This window comes from Mobula birostris, chromosome 9, assembly GCF_030028105.1.
Source record: "Mobula birostris isolate sMobBir1 chromosome 9, sMobBir1.hap1, whole genome shotgun sequence".
Classification (NCBI taxonomy): Eukaryota; Metazoa; Chordata; class Chondrichthyes; order Myliobatiformes; family Myliobatidae; genus Mobula; species Mobula birostris.
Window position 1 is genome coordinate 34,806,441 of NC_092378.1, and position 16,800 is coordinate 34,823,240.

The 16,800-nt window shown below is 38.1% G+C and overlaps 1 protein-coding gene across 4 annotated transcripts in view; it reads left to right on the forward strand.

The window, feature by feature from the left end:
• Positions 1-16,800, forward strand: part of fbln1 (fibulin 1) — a 99,959-nt gene that overhangs the window by 21,786 nt on the left and 61,373 nt on the right. For 3 of the 4 annotated variants that reach the window (XM_072267791.1, XM_072267790.1, XM_072267792.1), the window contains exons 4-8: positions 193-370; positions 4,444-4,506; positions 7,626-7,727; positions 10,248-10,385; positions 12,102-12,239. In XM_072267791.1, coding sequence (XP_072123892.1) covers positions 193-370; positions 4,444-4,506; positions 7,626-7,727; positions 10,248-10,385; positions 12,102-12,239 — 619 coding nt within the window. The remainder of the gene's footprint in view (positions 1-192; positions 371-4,443; positions 4,507-7,625; positions 7,728-10,247; positions 10,386-12,101; positions 12,240-16,800) is intronic. The other variant, XM_072267793.1, reaches the window with a different exon arrangement.

The following is a 16,800-nucleotide window of genomic DNA, read 5'->3' on the forward strand; positions in this document are numbered from 1 at the left end:
ATTTAACACACACTTTTAAATGAATTCACTAATTACCACCATTAATTTTTCTTGTGGAAAATCTTGTCCCTAGCTCAAATTGGCTGTAAGTGTGTTGGATTTTAATTTTATGCCCAATCACACTCTATCCTTCCTTCATGAACTAATAGTTAAAGAAAGAGAATGTATATGTTGTTATTTGTACTTTTACAGGAATGCTGTCAATGCTGTCTTCTTGGCAAAGAAGCTAAAATCAAAGGACACAGTTGTGAAGCAAATGAAGCTCTGGGATACCAGTGTGGACAAGTTTTCAGAGCATGCTGTGTAGGAAATCAAGAAACCACTGGCACTCCAGCCATCAACAACCAGACAACAGTGAATTTAATCTCAGGTACACACAACCAGAGCCTCATCACCTCTGGAGATCTCCCATCCACAGCCTCTAACCTTTTTTTAAAAAGTCCAGTCCTGTTGAGGGGTCTCGCCCAAAACGTCAACTGTTCATTTCCTTCCATAGATGCTGCCTGACCTGATGAGTTCCTTTAGCATTTTCTGCGTGTTGCTGAAAATCTCCAGCATCTTCAGAATCTCTCCTGTCTCTTATTTAAAATTAATAAGTGTAGAAATATCTTCTCTCAGAGGGTAGTGAATCTTGGGAATTCTCTGCCCATTCCCCTCCCCCCAAAAGAGCTGATCATTAATTATATTTGAGGTGGAGAAGTATAAATATTTGAAAGATTGAAGGTTGTGGGAAACTAGTACTGAAGACAGAGGCCATCATAGATACTGAATGGTAGTCTACTCTTGCACTTTTTTTCTTGTGTGTTCTTGCGTGAAGTCAAAATATTAACTGTTAAACTTAAACACAGGGTCTGCAAGAAGATCCTGGGTACTTTTGAGCTTCTTCTTTGCTTGTAACATTATTGCTTATGGTATGATGTTCAATATTCTGAACCACACCTTAGGAAATGAATGTATTCTGGACTGCCTTTTTGAGCTTTGAGAAGTGTTAAATGAGGCTGTAGTTTGACTATTACCATTATTAAATGGCCACAGAGATCCAAGGGCATTTTTTCAAGAAGAGCTGGGAGTGCTCTTGATAACAATGAACATATTCTTCCATTAAGTTAGGCCCAAATTAATTTATTTCATTAGCCCAATGTATTGCTGCATTTCCCTGTAACAGCAATTACTGATCAGACGCAGGCATCTCCCATGAATCATTTGACGTTAAGCACCACCTGCAAGTCCAAATACATTAGAAACATAGAAAACCTACAGCACAATACAGGCCCTTCAGCTCATGAAGTTGTGCCGAACATGTCCCTACCTTAGAAATTACTAGACTTCCCCATAGCCCTCTATTTTTCTAAGATCCATGTACCTATCCAAAAGTCCCTTAAAAGACCCTATCGTATCCGCCTCCACCACTGTTGCCAGCAGCCCATTCCACGCACTCACCACTGTCTGAGTAAAAAACTTACCCCAACATCTCCTGTGTACCTACTCCCTAGCACCTTAAACCTGTGTCCTCTTGTGGCGACCATTTCAGCCCTGGGAAAAAGCCTTGGACTGTCCACATGATCAATGCCTCTCATCATCTCTATCAGGTCACCTCTCATCCTCTGTCGCTCCAAGGAGAAAAGGCTGAGCTTTTTTGGTTTATTGATTAGTTTGTAAATTTATTAATTAATCAATAAACTAAAAAGCAATCTATACTCCATCAAAATAATTATGAACACCTTTTTAAAAATGAATTCACTCATTCTAATTTGCAGACTGCTTTTTAAACCTCAACTAGTAGACTTGTGATTGAAAAAAAACAGTGAAATGCTAATTATGGGCTCCACTGTATCTGTCTACATACCATGGAATGATATCTTGTTAACAAGAGATACAATCGCTAAGTCTATTGTACTGATAATAAATGACTGTTTCCAGAGTCAGACTCAAGGGTACCATTTTCTGCGCTACAGAATGATTTGCTTATCTTCTGGTGGAGGTAAACTTTTTTTTTACAAATTGTTCATTGCCTTCTGTTGGATCTCCTCTAAGCCCCAGCCGGAAGGGCAGGCGAGGACCACACTCCACCTTTGCCATCTGGTAACACAATTATTTGACAATTGCCAAGGGCTGACCTTAACAGTCTCCAGACAGAAATTCCCAGACAGCGCATCTATTGAAAAAGGAGTCTTGTTGTCTGTTTGTTTTCTCTAAGTAATGATCAGTGAATTAAACGTGTGCAAATTAAAGTTCTAAAATTGTCATCAGTGAGTTTTTCTTGTTTTGATATAAGGAGCTCAGATGTATAATGACACAGAGCACTCTTTGGCTTTCTATCACACACCTTGCAGTCTGAAACTGGAAAAGCAGATGGCCCACATAAAGAACAAATACAAAAGTACTATAGAATATATAAAGAATTAAAATCCTATTCCAGTTTAAGAACATTTAAAGACCAATATTTAATTGGATTTTGCAGTCAACAGAAAATAAAACGCATCCAAAAAACCTTTGGACAGAGATTTTCTGTCAGTGGGTATCAAACACCACAGCTAATTTTACATAGGATCTGTGGTAACCTTGAACCAAAAAATTCAGCAAGGCTTTTCAGTTAACTACATCAAATAATCCTCACTGTGGCATGTAGAACCTAATTGAGAATTTAAACCTTGGACTGCTAGCCTCACAATTTTGTTAAGATCAAGCTCAAAACTGAAAGCATATTTTGCAAACTACCAATTGTTTTGAACAACGAATTGCAGATTCATTTTGAACAAGAGACTGCAGATTCTGGGGGAACTCAACAGGTCAAGTGGCATCTATGAGTGGAAGTCGACAGTCAATGTTACAGGTCTAGACCCTACATCTAAACGGAGGGCAGAAAGCCAGTATAGAATGAAGAGGTGGAACAAGAACTTGCAAGCAAACAGTGGATTCAGGTGATGGGCAGATGGAGAAGAGAATGGAAAAAAAAAACACCAAAAGCTGGGAGGTGATAAGTGGAAGTAACAAAACGCTGAAGGTGAAGGAATCCAACAGGAAAAGAAAGTATGGAGCATAGACTCAAGTGAGGGAAGTTGGGAAGGCAGATGAGAACAATGGAGGAGGGAAACTGGTGTGTGGAGTATGTGGGTTAGTTAGTAAATTTATAATCAAAGTATACATATATATAAACACAGTATGTCACCATATGCAACCCTGAGATTCATTTCCAGTGGGCATACTCAATTAAACCATAATAAAAGCAACAAAAGACCGCACCAACCTTGGCATTCAACCAGACTGCAAAAAACAACAAACTCTGCAAATACAAAAGAGAAAAAAAAACAGTACATATAAAGAACATGACCCCTTGAAAGTGAGTCATAGATTGTGGGAACAGTTCAATGATGAGACAAGTTAAGTTGAGTGTAGTTACCCCCTTTGGTTCAAGAGCCTGATGGTTAAGGGTTAATAACTGTTCCTGAACCTGTTGGCGTGAGTCCTGAGGGTCCCTGTAGCTTCTTGCTGATAGCAGCAGCGAGAAGGGAGCATGACTTTGGTGGTGGGGTGCCTGATGATGGATGCTGCTTTCCTGCGACAATGCTCAGTGTAACTGTACTCAACAGTGGGGAGGGTTTTACTGGTAATGGACTGACTGTATCTACTACTATTTGTAGGATTTTCCATTCAAGGGTATTGGTGTTTCCACACCAGGCTGTGATGCAGCCAGTCAATATACTCTCCACCACACATCTATAGAAGTTTGTCAAAGTTTTAGATGTCATGCCAAACCTTTGCAAACTCCTAAAGGAGTAGAGACACTGCCGCGCTTTCTTCATAATTGCACTTAATTGCTGGGCCCAAGGTAGGTCCTCTGAAATGATAATACAGAATTTAAAGTTACCGGCCCACTCAACCTCTGATCCTCCGATGAAGAATGGCTTATGGACATCTGATCTCCTCATCCTGAAGTCAATAATCAGCTCCTTTGTCTTGCTGACATTGAGTAAGAGGTTGTTATTGTGGTGTTGAGCAGATGGAGTGCATGGAGGAGGGGAAAAAACTGGGTGGTGGGGAGCTGGGGTGAGTGTAGGAAGAACTGGGCAGATCAGGAGAAGCTGAGAGGTGTGTAAAAGTTTGTGCCATTCATTTGATTCCATATGCACAATGGCAGCATGCAGCTCCGGCAGTAGGGTAAAAGATACCTCTGTCATTGTCTGTGACAGCTCTGAACAAGGGATCCAGGCAGAGGAACATGGTTAAGTCCCAGTATAAGCTCTGTGTCACAGTAAAATATCTGCCCTAATATTTTTTATAGTTGCAAGTGAATTGATAATTTATTTTTCAGAATCTCATGCCAGGCAATATTACAAGCTGGAGAAATATCAACCTGATTGCAAGCCTCTCTATAACCAGATCATCTTTGAGATGTGGAATGCTTTCCAGCAAAAGATGTTCATTTATATCTTTCTTTTCCAGATCATGAAATCAGAAAGTTACCAGCAGAACTGGAGGATCCATTCCTGAATGACCGATGTAGAGGTATAGAAATTGCCTTTTAATCAAATTACCTTCACTTAACAACAGATGAAGTGAACACTTCTCTTTTCTTTCGCAAACCCGCGACACTATAATACATCATGTAGGGGAACAATACAGTTTTCAATAAATTATAATTTGGACACATAAAACCAGGAGTCAGCATTTAATTATATTCCGTGAAATGGGTGACGTAAAGGGGAGCAGAAGAGAACCATTTCATTATTTGTTAAAAGGAAATCTATGCATTTGCTCTTGCTTCTTAATACCCTTAATTTTATGACTTACAAGAGTTGCTGGAAGAGATACAAAATCTGAAACTTTGGAAGATCTGGAAGTATATTTAAAGTGGAAGTTAATAGGTTCTTAATAAGTAAGTGTGTCAAAGGTTACGAGGAGAAGGAAGGAGAATGGGGTTGAAAGGGAAAGTAAATCAGCCATGATTGAATTGCAGAGCAGACATGATGGGCTAAAGGCCTAATTCAGCTCCTAGGTCTTATGGAAGTAGAAGGTAAGTTAGCCAGCACCTTAGAAAAGGGATGGGCTCACCGATATATATCTTCAAGAGATTCATTTTCCACTTCCCTATATATAAAACCTGGCATATTTAATTATTATGTCCACTCCATCACCAGGAATGAATATAGACCATGGGAAACACAAGAAAGAACATGTTGACATCATCAAAGTCAGCATTGTACTTAAACAGAGAAAGTCAGAATGATGAAATGATTACTTATTCAAAGAGGACAACATTCACTTATGTTTGGGATTTTGGCAGATGGGAACTCATTGCACATTGTACCCAATCTTCCTTTTCATTGGAAATTTCATAAAATTATCATTAAGACCAAAGAGAAGTAATGATAGGTTTCTTTATATAAAAGATACATGAAGGATGGAATGTATTGCCAGAGGGGATGATTTCAAAATAGATTAATGTATCTTCTAAAGGAAAATTGAATAAATATTTGAAATTAATAGTGCACAGCTATGAAAACAAAGCAGGGCAAGAAATTAATTGTTCTAGCAAAGAGGATGTAAACAACAGTTTTGCATTATTATTAATATCTATGAAAATAATAAATGTAATTATGGAACTTATTGGACAACAACTTCTAACATCCATTGTTCTCAACCATGCTTTGCTTTAGTTTAAGTTGTGTTGTTGTAGTCCTTGCGAATAGAGTCAGTGTGGAAACATTGTGAACTGTGATATTTACTCTCTAGATTTCCATTAAAGATGCCATAAAAATAAAAAACTTAGGTAGGGCTGATGCATTAAATAATAATAATTTTTATTGATGATCATTATTGATAACCATTCTTGAATAACTAAAATTAATTTTAAATATTAATCAATCAAACAGAAGTGGAGTTTCAATTCTACTGAAGTTAACTAGTATTGGAGAATTTAGAAGATGATTTTTCTTTACCACCCTCTCTGCAAATCTGAACTACCTTTTACAGCCTTTATTACTTTGTGCACCTCATTTGTGAACTGTGCTTCTTATTATTTGGTTATTACTGCTTTACTCAGAGAGAATCTTGCATGCTTATTAGTTTTGCATGCTTACAGTTTCAAACTATAAGATGTGCTCTAGAAGGCAGCATACTAAATCAGATGCCCGATTACTGCAAGCCTGCATTCAGGAACCAGTGAAGATTAAATGCCTCTTACTAGGGCAACAAAATAAGAAGGAAGTAAAAACCTAGAATATGAAACAGATGTACACACGGGTCTCCTAGTGAACTGCATTTAGATCTCTCGGAATAAAGCCCAATTAATGGAGTCTCAACCTTCTCAAATTCTCCCCTTTCTGTCCTATGTATGAACGAAGGAGCTTCTGTGGATATCTAAATAAAGCTCCTTGCTAGAATCGTGAGAAATCTCAAACACTTTTAGCGTCTATGTGTTATCTGCTGCAATCTTTGTGAATATGCCTTAATTTCTGAATTTCTCATCCTTAAAACTTTGCAGTGGTATTTACTGACATCTAATGGCAAGTTTTGGGCAATTGCAGTACTCTTACATAATTTTCTTCATGATGTAATGTACTTTCTTTAGATCTTACAAATCTGATCAGTAGCCAGCTACGTCTTTCATTCCATCTTTTGTTCTTTACAAATAATATTCTTCAGATCAATTCCATTTTTTAAATTCTATATTACTATGTTGTTAAAACTACCTCAGAAAACTTAGTTGTGTTTTTATGAGTATTTTTTTGCTTGTTCCATTTCAACCTATTATCAAGCGTAAAACCTTCTAAGACCTGAATTCCATATTTTCAAGCACAACATTGAGGACAATATACAAGAAAGAGCTTTTTTTTTATGGGTAGGCCAGTTCATTTTTAGCTTTCAATTTTCCCCATTTCCTTACAACATCTTTTGTTTCTCTTTGAATTTTCAACTTTGTACACCCCCCGAATTCCTGCCAATGTATTGTTAGTGAACAAAATCTGCTAAGGCAAATTAACCACTGCCCTGTGCTTTGGGGAGCTTTAAAGAGATCGGGCTGCCAATGTGACTGTCTGAGCCATACTTTTAGACAAGGATTGTAGATTTGTTATGCATGGAGCATAATTATGAGACTTTCTTTGTTCCTTTAAGAAGCATTCCTATAAGTCTAGAAACTAACATTAGTATTATTTAGGGAATTTAATATAATTAGCAACTATTACAGCAATATAATTATAGTGTTGGTAAATACAGGTTTCACTAGCCAATTTATATATGAGGCAGACTTCAGAGATGATTGCTTGGTGTTCATTTGATGCAGAAATTAAATTCAAGAAGGTAATGGTGAAAAATATATTTGGTGATTTGTATCATGGATCAAGAAAAAATATCATTTAAAATATTCAATAAAGGTTAATGAGGCCAAAGTAAAAATAATGCTACATATTGTCATTTTAAATTATGCAGCTCGAGAGTATTTCTGAACCAGTATTTACAGATTAAATCTAAAATCATCAGTCAAGTTACTGATTTACAGAAAAGCTTTGGGGAAGCTGAAGTCAGGTTACACGGCCAAATGCATAGAATCAAAGGCAAGTGTGATATGAAGAAGGTCTGCTGCATTATTAGCAATTTTCCTGATTTCATTACCTTTCTCATAGGAGGAGGGCCCTGTCAGCAGCGTTGCACTGATACAGGGACAAGTGTTAACTGTTCCTGCTACGTTGGCTACAAGCTGAATGATGACCAGCGAACTTGTGAAGGTATTGTCTTTAGACTTTTGCCAATTACAATCTTTCCCAAAAAGATCAACAAATTGTACTCATCAGAAAGATTGCAAGTAGTACTCTGAAACTAAAGGTCAAAATATAATAAATATCTTGATGTATAAAAAGTCAAATATATCACACTTGTCACTGGTTTTCAGACAATAATAATGAAAATCTGCCAGTTATTGTGTCTCAGTTTCTATTTGGTTTTATAGTTCTATCTGTTTTGATGGTATAATCTTTGTAGTTAATAAATGAACTCAAGACACTTAAAAAGTGACTATCTGTCCCTCTCTACACAATCCATATTCAATTTTACAATAGTTCAGTAACACAGTTTTATAATAGTTCAATAACACAATTTTTTGTGTAAGGAACTAATCTCTGTCACATTATCACTACAGAAGGTAGGTGAACACTTGATTTATACACCTCATACTGATCTCATTATTGCCACTTGAGTGGTATCATACATAAGAAGGTGTAATTAATGCATTGGCCTCCAATATGTACATGAACATGTTATGGAGAGCATTATATCATCTTGTTTATTCATTCAATGGCACATTCTTCATATTGAAAACTGGAGCATTGCTACATGGGCAAGATCTTAACTGTGGGTCAGCAATAATGATTACAGAAACTGAGCATGTGACTGGTTTACAAACTGCCTTACTGCTTTTGTGGGACAGACAAAGAACAGATGATTGTGATCACTGCTGGTGGGATTGGCAGGGATGGGAGACAGAGCACGACATTCATTTCCCAGAAGGTTTGCTGGAGGACCCTGAAGATCTGCCTTCCTTTGGTCTTATGCATGTGCAAGTTCCTTGGAAAGCATAATTTTATTTTGCTACTCCCGAGCAAAAGCACAAAGTCAAACTTTCATCCATAATTAGTTTATTTTTAAGAAGCACAATTACCGAACAAAGGTCATTGCTACAGTACCATATTACTGAGTGAAAGATGAGGATAATTTCTCCATCATGATTCCATGAATCAGACATCAACTTTGGCATTGTTACACAGGCAATTTAATTTAGAAATCTCAGTTTCCTGCCAGGGATTCAGCGTTTATCCACTTAATATTTTTGTACTTGTGTTTTAATTCCTTTAACTATTTCAAAATAGAAGAAATATTAAAACAAGAGTTTTCTAAAAATCCTTATATTTTTGTACCTACCTTAATTTAACAAGAATCTTCCAATCATTATTTAGCACAATGTCAAATTAAAATATGTTCTCATAAAGAAAGCCTGCTGTATTTCTTTATGGGAATTACTGTTCATGCAAATCCATTAAGAAAATAGAGGAAAATAGAAAGGTTTTTAAATTTTGTTGATATCTGTATGGTACTTTTGTAAGTACGCAATGAACAATATTTCTTTTATAGCTGACCACAAATTGTGAGCAAATGTTCCTTTCAGTGAGGATTATGACAATTTAATATGTGATACAAATTCTTAGATATTTCTCTACATGAGGAAAAAAAGTGTATGTTAACATTCTGGAGGCTTGCAGCACATTAAATATACTATGCAGACCAAAAAACAAAGGGAGATGATTGCGAATCTCTTAACATTTTGTATAATTCAAAATCAGCAGCAATGAAACAGTAATTTGCACAAATAGGCTTCTTGCTAGTGATGCTTGTCATTCTGTCAAAATGCTGAAAATTCAAGTCTCAGAAAGATATTGAGATTAGCATTTTATTTTAGGATGCCAGCTTTGGTAAAGTTGCCAAAGATACTCCTGTACCCTAGCTAATGTTCTTGCTAAGTTCATCAAATGGAACGTATCCCAAAATTCCTGGTACTGTAGTCATTGCCAACAATATTTGTGCTTGGATAGAGTCAGGCACAAATCACAGGTCTACTGAAATGCTGCCCCCTTTAGAGAGAATCTTTAAATGCCAGTTAAGAAAGGTACCAATGTGTCTATTGAGGCCACTGCAGTGATTTCCAGCTATCATTGTGGGATTTTACTGTCCAACTTTTACTCACATATAAATAATGTCTGCACTTCAAAAAATAAATAATTCTGTAGCATCTCAGAATATACAAAGCATTTAATCCATGTTCAAGTTCTTTTACTTAAATTATTTAGTTAAATGCTTATTTGTATATATGCATCTAAGTGGAGTGAGAATTTAATTTCCTTTCGAGGAACCTTGGACTTCTCCAATGGTCTAACAGATTACAGAAAGGTATATAAAAGGAAGATTTGCTCTCTGCATTTGCTGTTGGTTGGAGTACAGGGGAGCTCTACAATTTGGCATACATAGTAATATGCCGTCTTTTGTTCTCCAGTTAGAAAGTTTGTATTTGCATGAAATATACGTTAGAACAGGTTTGTGTGTGATCCTCTCCAGAAAACATCCAACACCATAACTCAGTTATAAAAGTTAGCAATGTAGGCAAGGTAAAGTGACAACTTCTTGCATCTATCAACACAACTTCAGAATGAGTACAGCAGAGACTAAAATCCTGACAAGTTACTTGTTATTGATTACAGATATCAATGAATGTTTGTTACTGATTCATCAATGCCAAACAGGAGAGCGCTGCATCAATAGTATCGGGTCATATCAGTGCCTGCGTGAGATAAGCTGTGGCACAGGATATGAATTGACTGAAAACAACGAATGCAAGGGTATGTAATAAACAGAAGTGAATGTGCTCCACTCCAGTGATCCTTCTTCCCCTGAATATCTCTATGCCTCCCTCATGCACTCTGTAGCTCAACTGACTTCTTACATGAGTTGGGCAATAGAGGCAAACTCATATGGGAAAGGCCTGTGCCCAGGACTTTGGGCCTTGGGTGTGCACAACACCATGTCACTGCTGATGCACAAGATTGCACAGGCCCTGAGGAAGCATCTTTCTTGTCTTCCTCAAGTTAACCTTTCAACTAAATGCTGGGTTATTATTTGAGTGGGTGTAAAATTAAATGATGTATTTTTATCTTAATTTTCTCTTTCTGCTCTTTTACCAACGCCTGGCTTGGTTGCAGGAAAAAGGTGAAATGATGTGGCATTGGTGATGGGAGGAGGGAAAAATAAGAGGTGCACAATTATGCCATCTAGCTCTTGTACATTAAGTTTAGAAAGAGTCTGGGAAAGGGGGAAATGGAGAGTGAAAAGGCAGATTTGAACAGATGGTATTTCCATTTAAAGTGACATATCTGCATTATGGCAACTTGTGGTTGAAAGATCACCTTTTCCTGGGAGATACGGTGTCACTGAAAATGTTTGGATGAAATGCATTTGTTTGATTAGCTGATTATGTGTTCAAGTTGAGATATTTGAGTGTGACTTGCAACAGAGTTAATTGTGTGAATTTCTAGTAAAGCATATATATCATATGAGTCCTGATGAAGGGTCTCGGTTCGAAATGCCGACTGTTTACTCTTTTCCCTAGATGCTGCCTGGCCTGCTGAGTTCCTCCAGTAGTATTATGTGTGTGTTACATCGGATTTCTAGCTTCTGCAGACTTTCTCATGTTTGTGAAAGCACAAGCCCTGACTAACAGAGATTGTTGGTAGCTGGGGTTGTGTTTTAGTGTCCAGAGTTCAGGGGTAATGGTGCATTGGTTATGGATTTCAAAATGACTTTACTGACCTTGCCTATACCTGGGAACTCAGTAAACATGCAATACTCCATCCTGACACTCAGGTCTTGAATTTTCCCTTTGACCCTTATACCGTTTACTTCCACTGCTTTTGTTTTTTATGTTTGCAGTCCTCCTGATCCTCCGCTGAAACAGGCTGAAACTCCAGCCAAATGTAGTGCCAGACAACCATGGAGCCCATTTTTTACCTTATGTTGTGGCATATTGAAATTCTCCTAGGCTAGAGTGAGTTTCACAATGTCTACCAGCACCTACTGCAGCCACTATGTAAGTCTCCTTCACCAGATGCAGTGTGGGTAGCCGGTCTTCCTGTTAATGAACTGTGAAGTTCACACCAGCTGAATACCATAATCACAAGAGTGATTAGGCAGTTGAAAATAGAGCGTTATTTGCATCAGAGGTAAAGCACATGGATTATCACAAGCTTTATATTTGTATCTGGGGCCATCTAATTTACTCCCACAGACATCTGCAAATGCTTGGCTGGTTGTGACAATAAATAGAGCTACTCCTCATCAGAGCAGCACAACTGATGGCAACTTTGGTTGGACTCAACACTTGCTCAGAATGGCACTGCTGTGAGATTGCTGGAATCATTATATTAAATATTACCCCTGCCCTTGGCTGTCCATCATTAAGCAAATTGCAAAATTTATTCTTTCAGCTTCCTGTTTAATTAAATTTAACTTTTTTTTATCCTAGCTGCTGAATAATTTGATCTTTATTCGGAATCTGATAGATATCAATGAGTGTGAGCTTGGAATTCACAATTGCGGGCTCAATTTCATCTGCCAGAACACAAAAGGATCATTCCGCTGCCGGCCGAATATGCAGTGTGGACCTGGATTTCTGCAGGATGCTCTGGGAAGCTGCATAGGTATGAAGCAGTAACATATTTCTTACTGCCTGGTATTCTCCGGAGCATGTTAACCAGCAAGTGCTTTTCTCTTCACTTAAACGTCAGCAATATGAAATTGTTTAAATAACATGCAGACTCTTAATTAATGTTCTTTCACAAAATTCATGACTGCTGAGGAATCTAGGAATTGTCTAAAAATAATGTAGTTATGAAAATCTTATACCTACAAGGATTGGTAAAAGTTTAGAACTCTTCTGCAAATTCGTATGATGCTACTAGGTCTATTGCTAACTTTAAATATAAGTTTGATTGTGTTATGTTAATCAAAGTTTTAAGAAGTTGTGGGGAAATAGCATTTCATTTACAGATCAGCTGTGATTTCATTGAATTTGACTCAGAGATAGTCAACTGTGGAAGGCATTAACTAACTTGTGCATTGACAGTACAGTTAGTTGTCAGTGTCAGGTATCTATGTTCATATATAACTCAGATACAGATAATAACTGCAGATGTTGGAAATCTAGAACATAGAGAATGCTGAAAGCACTCAACAAGAGAATCAGTTCAGTGATGAGAAAACAGATAAACATTTTAGTTAAGAACCCTTAATCAAAACGGAAAAATAAGAAGACAAGAGTGTTTTAAATTGCTGACGGGTTGAGTAAAGAGAACAGAGGGAACATTTGCAAGAGAGTACAGACAAGGTTGTCTATGAATGTCACCTTTAATGAGATGGCAGACAATCTACCCTTGGTCATTTAGCGCCCCACTAACTCAAGGGAAAGCACACTAGAGGAGAGTGTGAAAGGTGATGCAAGGAAAAATGGTGACTTGGACACAGAAGTGAGATTTGATCAAAGCATTTCCATTTCTTACCTGCTCAGTCAGGATTTCACATGTTGTCCAGTGTCTTGGTGGCTGGGTCTGCACAGGTGCATCAGGACACACTTAAAAGATGAAAAAACATGGACAATGCCATCTAAGGCTACTCAGCCCCCAGAGTTGGGATCAGAGCTGCCTGCCTCTCTGTGTGGTGTCTGGTGAGTCCACTAAGGTCCATTCCATGTCGCACTTCAGGAGGATGAAAAGTACGTAGCAACAGTTATAACAAGACCTCATATTTTGCCATTCAGATTGTTTATGTTTGTTAACACTGCTTTGTTAATTTGAGTATTTATGCTCAATGGCTGCCAAATGACTTCCTCACATTAGAAAGATAATATGACATACTGACATAAAGCATCAAGGCAGTGGGTGTTGATATACCTAGCCAAACTGGTTTGCCTGAGTGGAGATGAGGTGTAGGGTTGTTGGGTTGGAACTGTGAGGAAATTAAAGGTATTAGGTCTAATGAGTGAACCATTGGATGCAATTGAATTACACCGTAATGAAGGTTTATGAGCATCCTCTGACAATGGCTGCATCATCACTAATTTCCTCTTCCTCCTCCTGTTATGTCTCCAATTCCAAAGAGGCTGTTTTATCCCTGCCTTGTGTCTCCAGTCTTTGGTGCTGCACGGTACAGTGGGGAACACCACATCACAATCTTGGGATCTTGGCTTTGCAAATAGGTCAAGCCACTAAAATGTTTTAGGAATGTCAAAGGCACCGCCAAAGACATTTCATTTGGAATATGAGCATCAGTAAAGAACAAATTCCTAAGTCTGCATGAAAATCTGAATAAATTGAAGGAGCCTGCTGCCAACAAATCTAGGGTGTGTGGAAATATAAAAATAAATGTTATCATTTTAGAAGGGGATTACTCATTCATCCTTCATGTTATGGACTTCATATCTACACATTAATTGCATTTTTTTTAGACGGTGATTTCCCCCACCTGAGCATTCTCCTGTAATTGTGGCAATTACCCAGAATTTTATGCCCTCGTGCACAAAGTTGTTGTTATGGTTTCAGACACATGGGCATTAATGAATGGGAAATCTTTACAAATAATTAGCACTACTGTGTAATCCAGGAATGAGGAGAAGCAGAAAATTTGTTAAACCCTCCACCCATGCGAGCCCAGAGCAATTGCATGCTTATTTTGTTTAGTATCAATGGTGGAGGATTTGATGTAATTGCCTAGCTTTGTCACCTGTCTGATTCATTTAAGTGCAGCTACCTGTGAGATCCTGCACATGTATCTGGTAGGGTGCTGAGTTGTATAATTTAAGGACAGTCATTGAAAGATCAACATTACCCTTAATGACATGCCGAGGCTCCTTGGAAAATGAAGTTCAGATGTTCAGGAAGCTCTGCCACTGCCGGTTCAGTTGCAGCCAGTTGCAGTGCAGCTTTCTGCTGTTATCTAGTACTTATTGTTATCTACTGTTGTCCTCAGCATTCTTTGTTATCCTCCTTGTGATGAGGCCATGACAAATTAATAGCAATATGGCAAAAAAATTCTGCTTTTTTTTTCTAACGCAAGTATCAGCACGTCTCTTTTAAGCTTTCTATCTAATCATCCAGGAAAGCATCAGAGGGGCTATCAAACCCCATTCACTGCTGCTGTCATGTCACCTTAGTTCCACTGGGAAGTTTCATGAAATTTGAGAAAACTACACCTAGAGTTAAAATCCCCAAGGCAACGCTATTGTTCTTTGAGCAATTGAACAAGTTGGCAGCAAATCCAAAGCTCCCAAGGGTCATCGCGAGCACAGCTTTAGGTGCTCTGTTTAAAGCGTTAAATTTTAGGTTTGATTCAGATTTGGTGCACTGTCAATTTTTGCAGATATAACTCCATTCACACGGTTTAAAGTTCCCTCAGAGAGAAGAACATCAGATTGATCCCTGCCCAAGGTAACGGACACTGAGGAACCCAGTGAGCTTATCTTATGTCACATTATATCCTTCAGGATCATGACCAAAACATTCAGTCCACTTGATTTTAAGAACAGTGTGAGCAGAACCCACCCCAGCACTCTACCACCTCTCCTCTTCCCCACTTTCCCTTTACACTCCAAGGGACCAACTTAGATAAAAGGACACTAGAGTCAGGAAATGACATATTACAACTATTTAGGCCGTTCTCCACATAAAAAAGAACACATTTCTTTTTCTTCCATTGCAATGTGTGCTGTCAACAAATCCATTGGCTGTGAGGCCCTTTCGAAACAGAAGGTGACGCTATAGGACAGTGCTCCGACTTTCTCTGGGCCAAGCAGCAGGGCAGCACTGATTAACCAGCTGCACATATCGACATTCATACAACACAGATGATTAATGTATCTATGCTACATATTATACCCTGCTTTACGTCAGCTGTCAGCTAAAGCTTTCATGTTGCCTGCTCCCCGTGATGGGAATGAATGACTTTGGCAGAGGGCAACTGCTTATTAAGTAAAAGACATAAACAAAATGCAACAGAAAGCTTGAAGGTCCCTCTGTACAGACGGGTTAGCGAACAATTCAGTACCACTGCTGAGTCAACAACAGAAGGGAAGTGTGCAGGATGCTGAAAAGGACTTGCTGCTAATCCATCAGACGGCATCTGAACCAGTGATGAACTAACTCATTAATTCACTGCCAGTAGGCAAACAGATGACACACATATCAGTAAAAGAGAAATTTGTTAAAAATCAGTTGGATACCTTCCTGACAATAATCAACAAGCATTGCAGATGTCAGAATTGCCTGAAGAGTTGTGGGAATGGATGAGGTTAGCTTTCTGCAGAGCTTTTTCCCTGCAACAATCTATGCTGGGATTAATGAATCTTCTCGCTATCCTGCAGCTAAGATTAATAAACCTGCATTAATCAGATCAGGTAGTACACCACTGGGGAGAAGGCACTATGCTTTCATTTGATCACGAGAAACTAAAATGGTTGCTTCCCTGGTCCTCAGCAATAAGTATCAGTGCTTTGCAGCTTTGATTTCAGACAGAGCACATTATACCATATTGATTTCAAATCCTGGTGTGCTTTTTCTTGTGGAACCATCAATAGATGCAAGTTTTCTTTTACAAATTTAAATGAAACTGTGACTTAGAATTAGTTGGTAAAAGGTAGCCTATCACTAGTTTTTCCCATCACATCCTGTTTTTGTGCTGGAAGTATGTTAGCATATTAAAAAAAATCTAGAACTTAAGTGAATGACAAGAGCAACCATCAGTTTCCTTAACCAAGAGCTTGAAAGGTAGAGAAAGAAAAGAGTAACAACAGGGGTAAACCATCAAATTGGTTATGGCAAGGATAAAGAGAGAATAGAACTATTTTAGTAGGAAGGAAAAGAATGAATAGGAAAGTGAACTAGTCCTATTATTTACAATATTGAATCAAAGCATGTTCCAATAATTCTTTACAACTCACATAAAAGTTGCTGGTGAATGCAACTGACCAGGCAGCTTCTATAGGAAGAAGTACAGTTGACGTTTCGGACCAATAATTCTTTTTCAGGTTCCATTAGGCTGAGCCCCATAAACAGCCACAGAATAGAAATATACCCCTTTTGAACAAAGATGAGGAGGAATTTCTTTAGCCAAAAGGTAGTGAGTCTGTGGAATTCATTGTGGAGGCCAAGTCATTGCGTATAGTTAAAGCATAGGTTCTTGATTAGTAAGGGCGTCCAAGGCTAGCTGCGG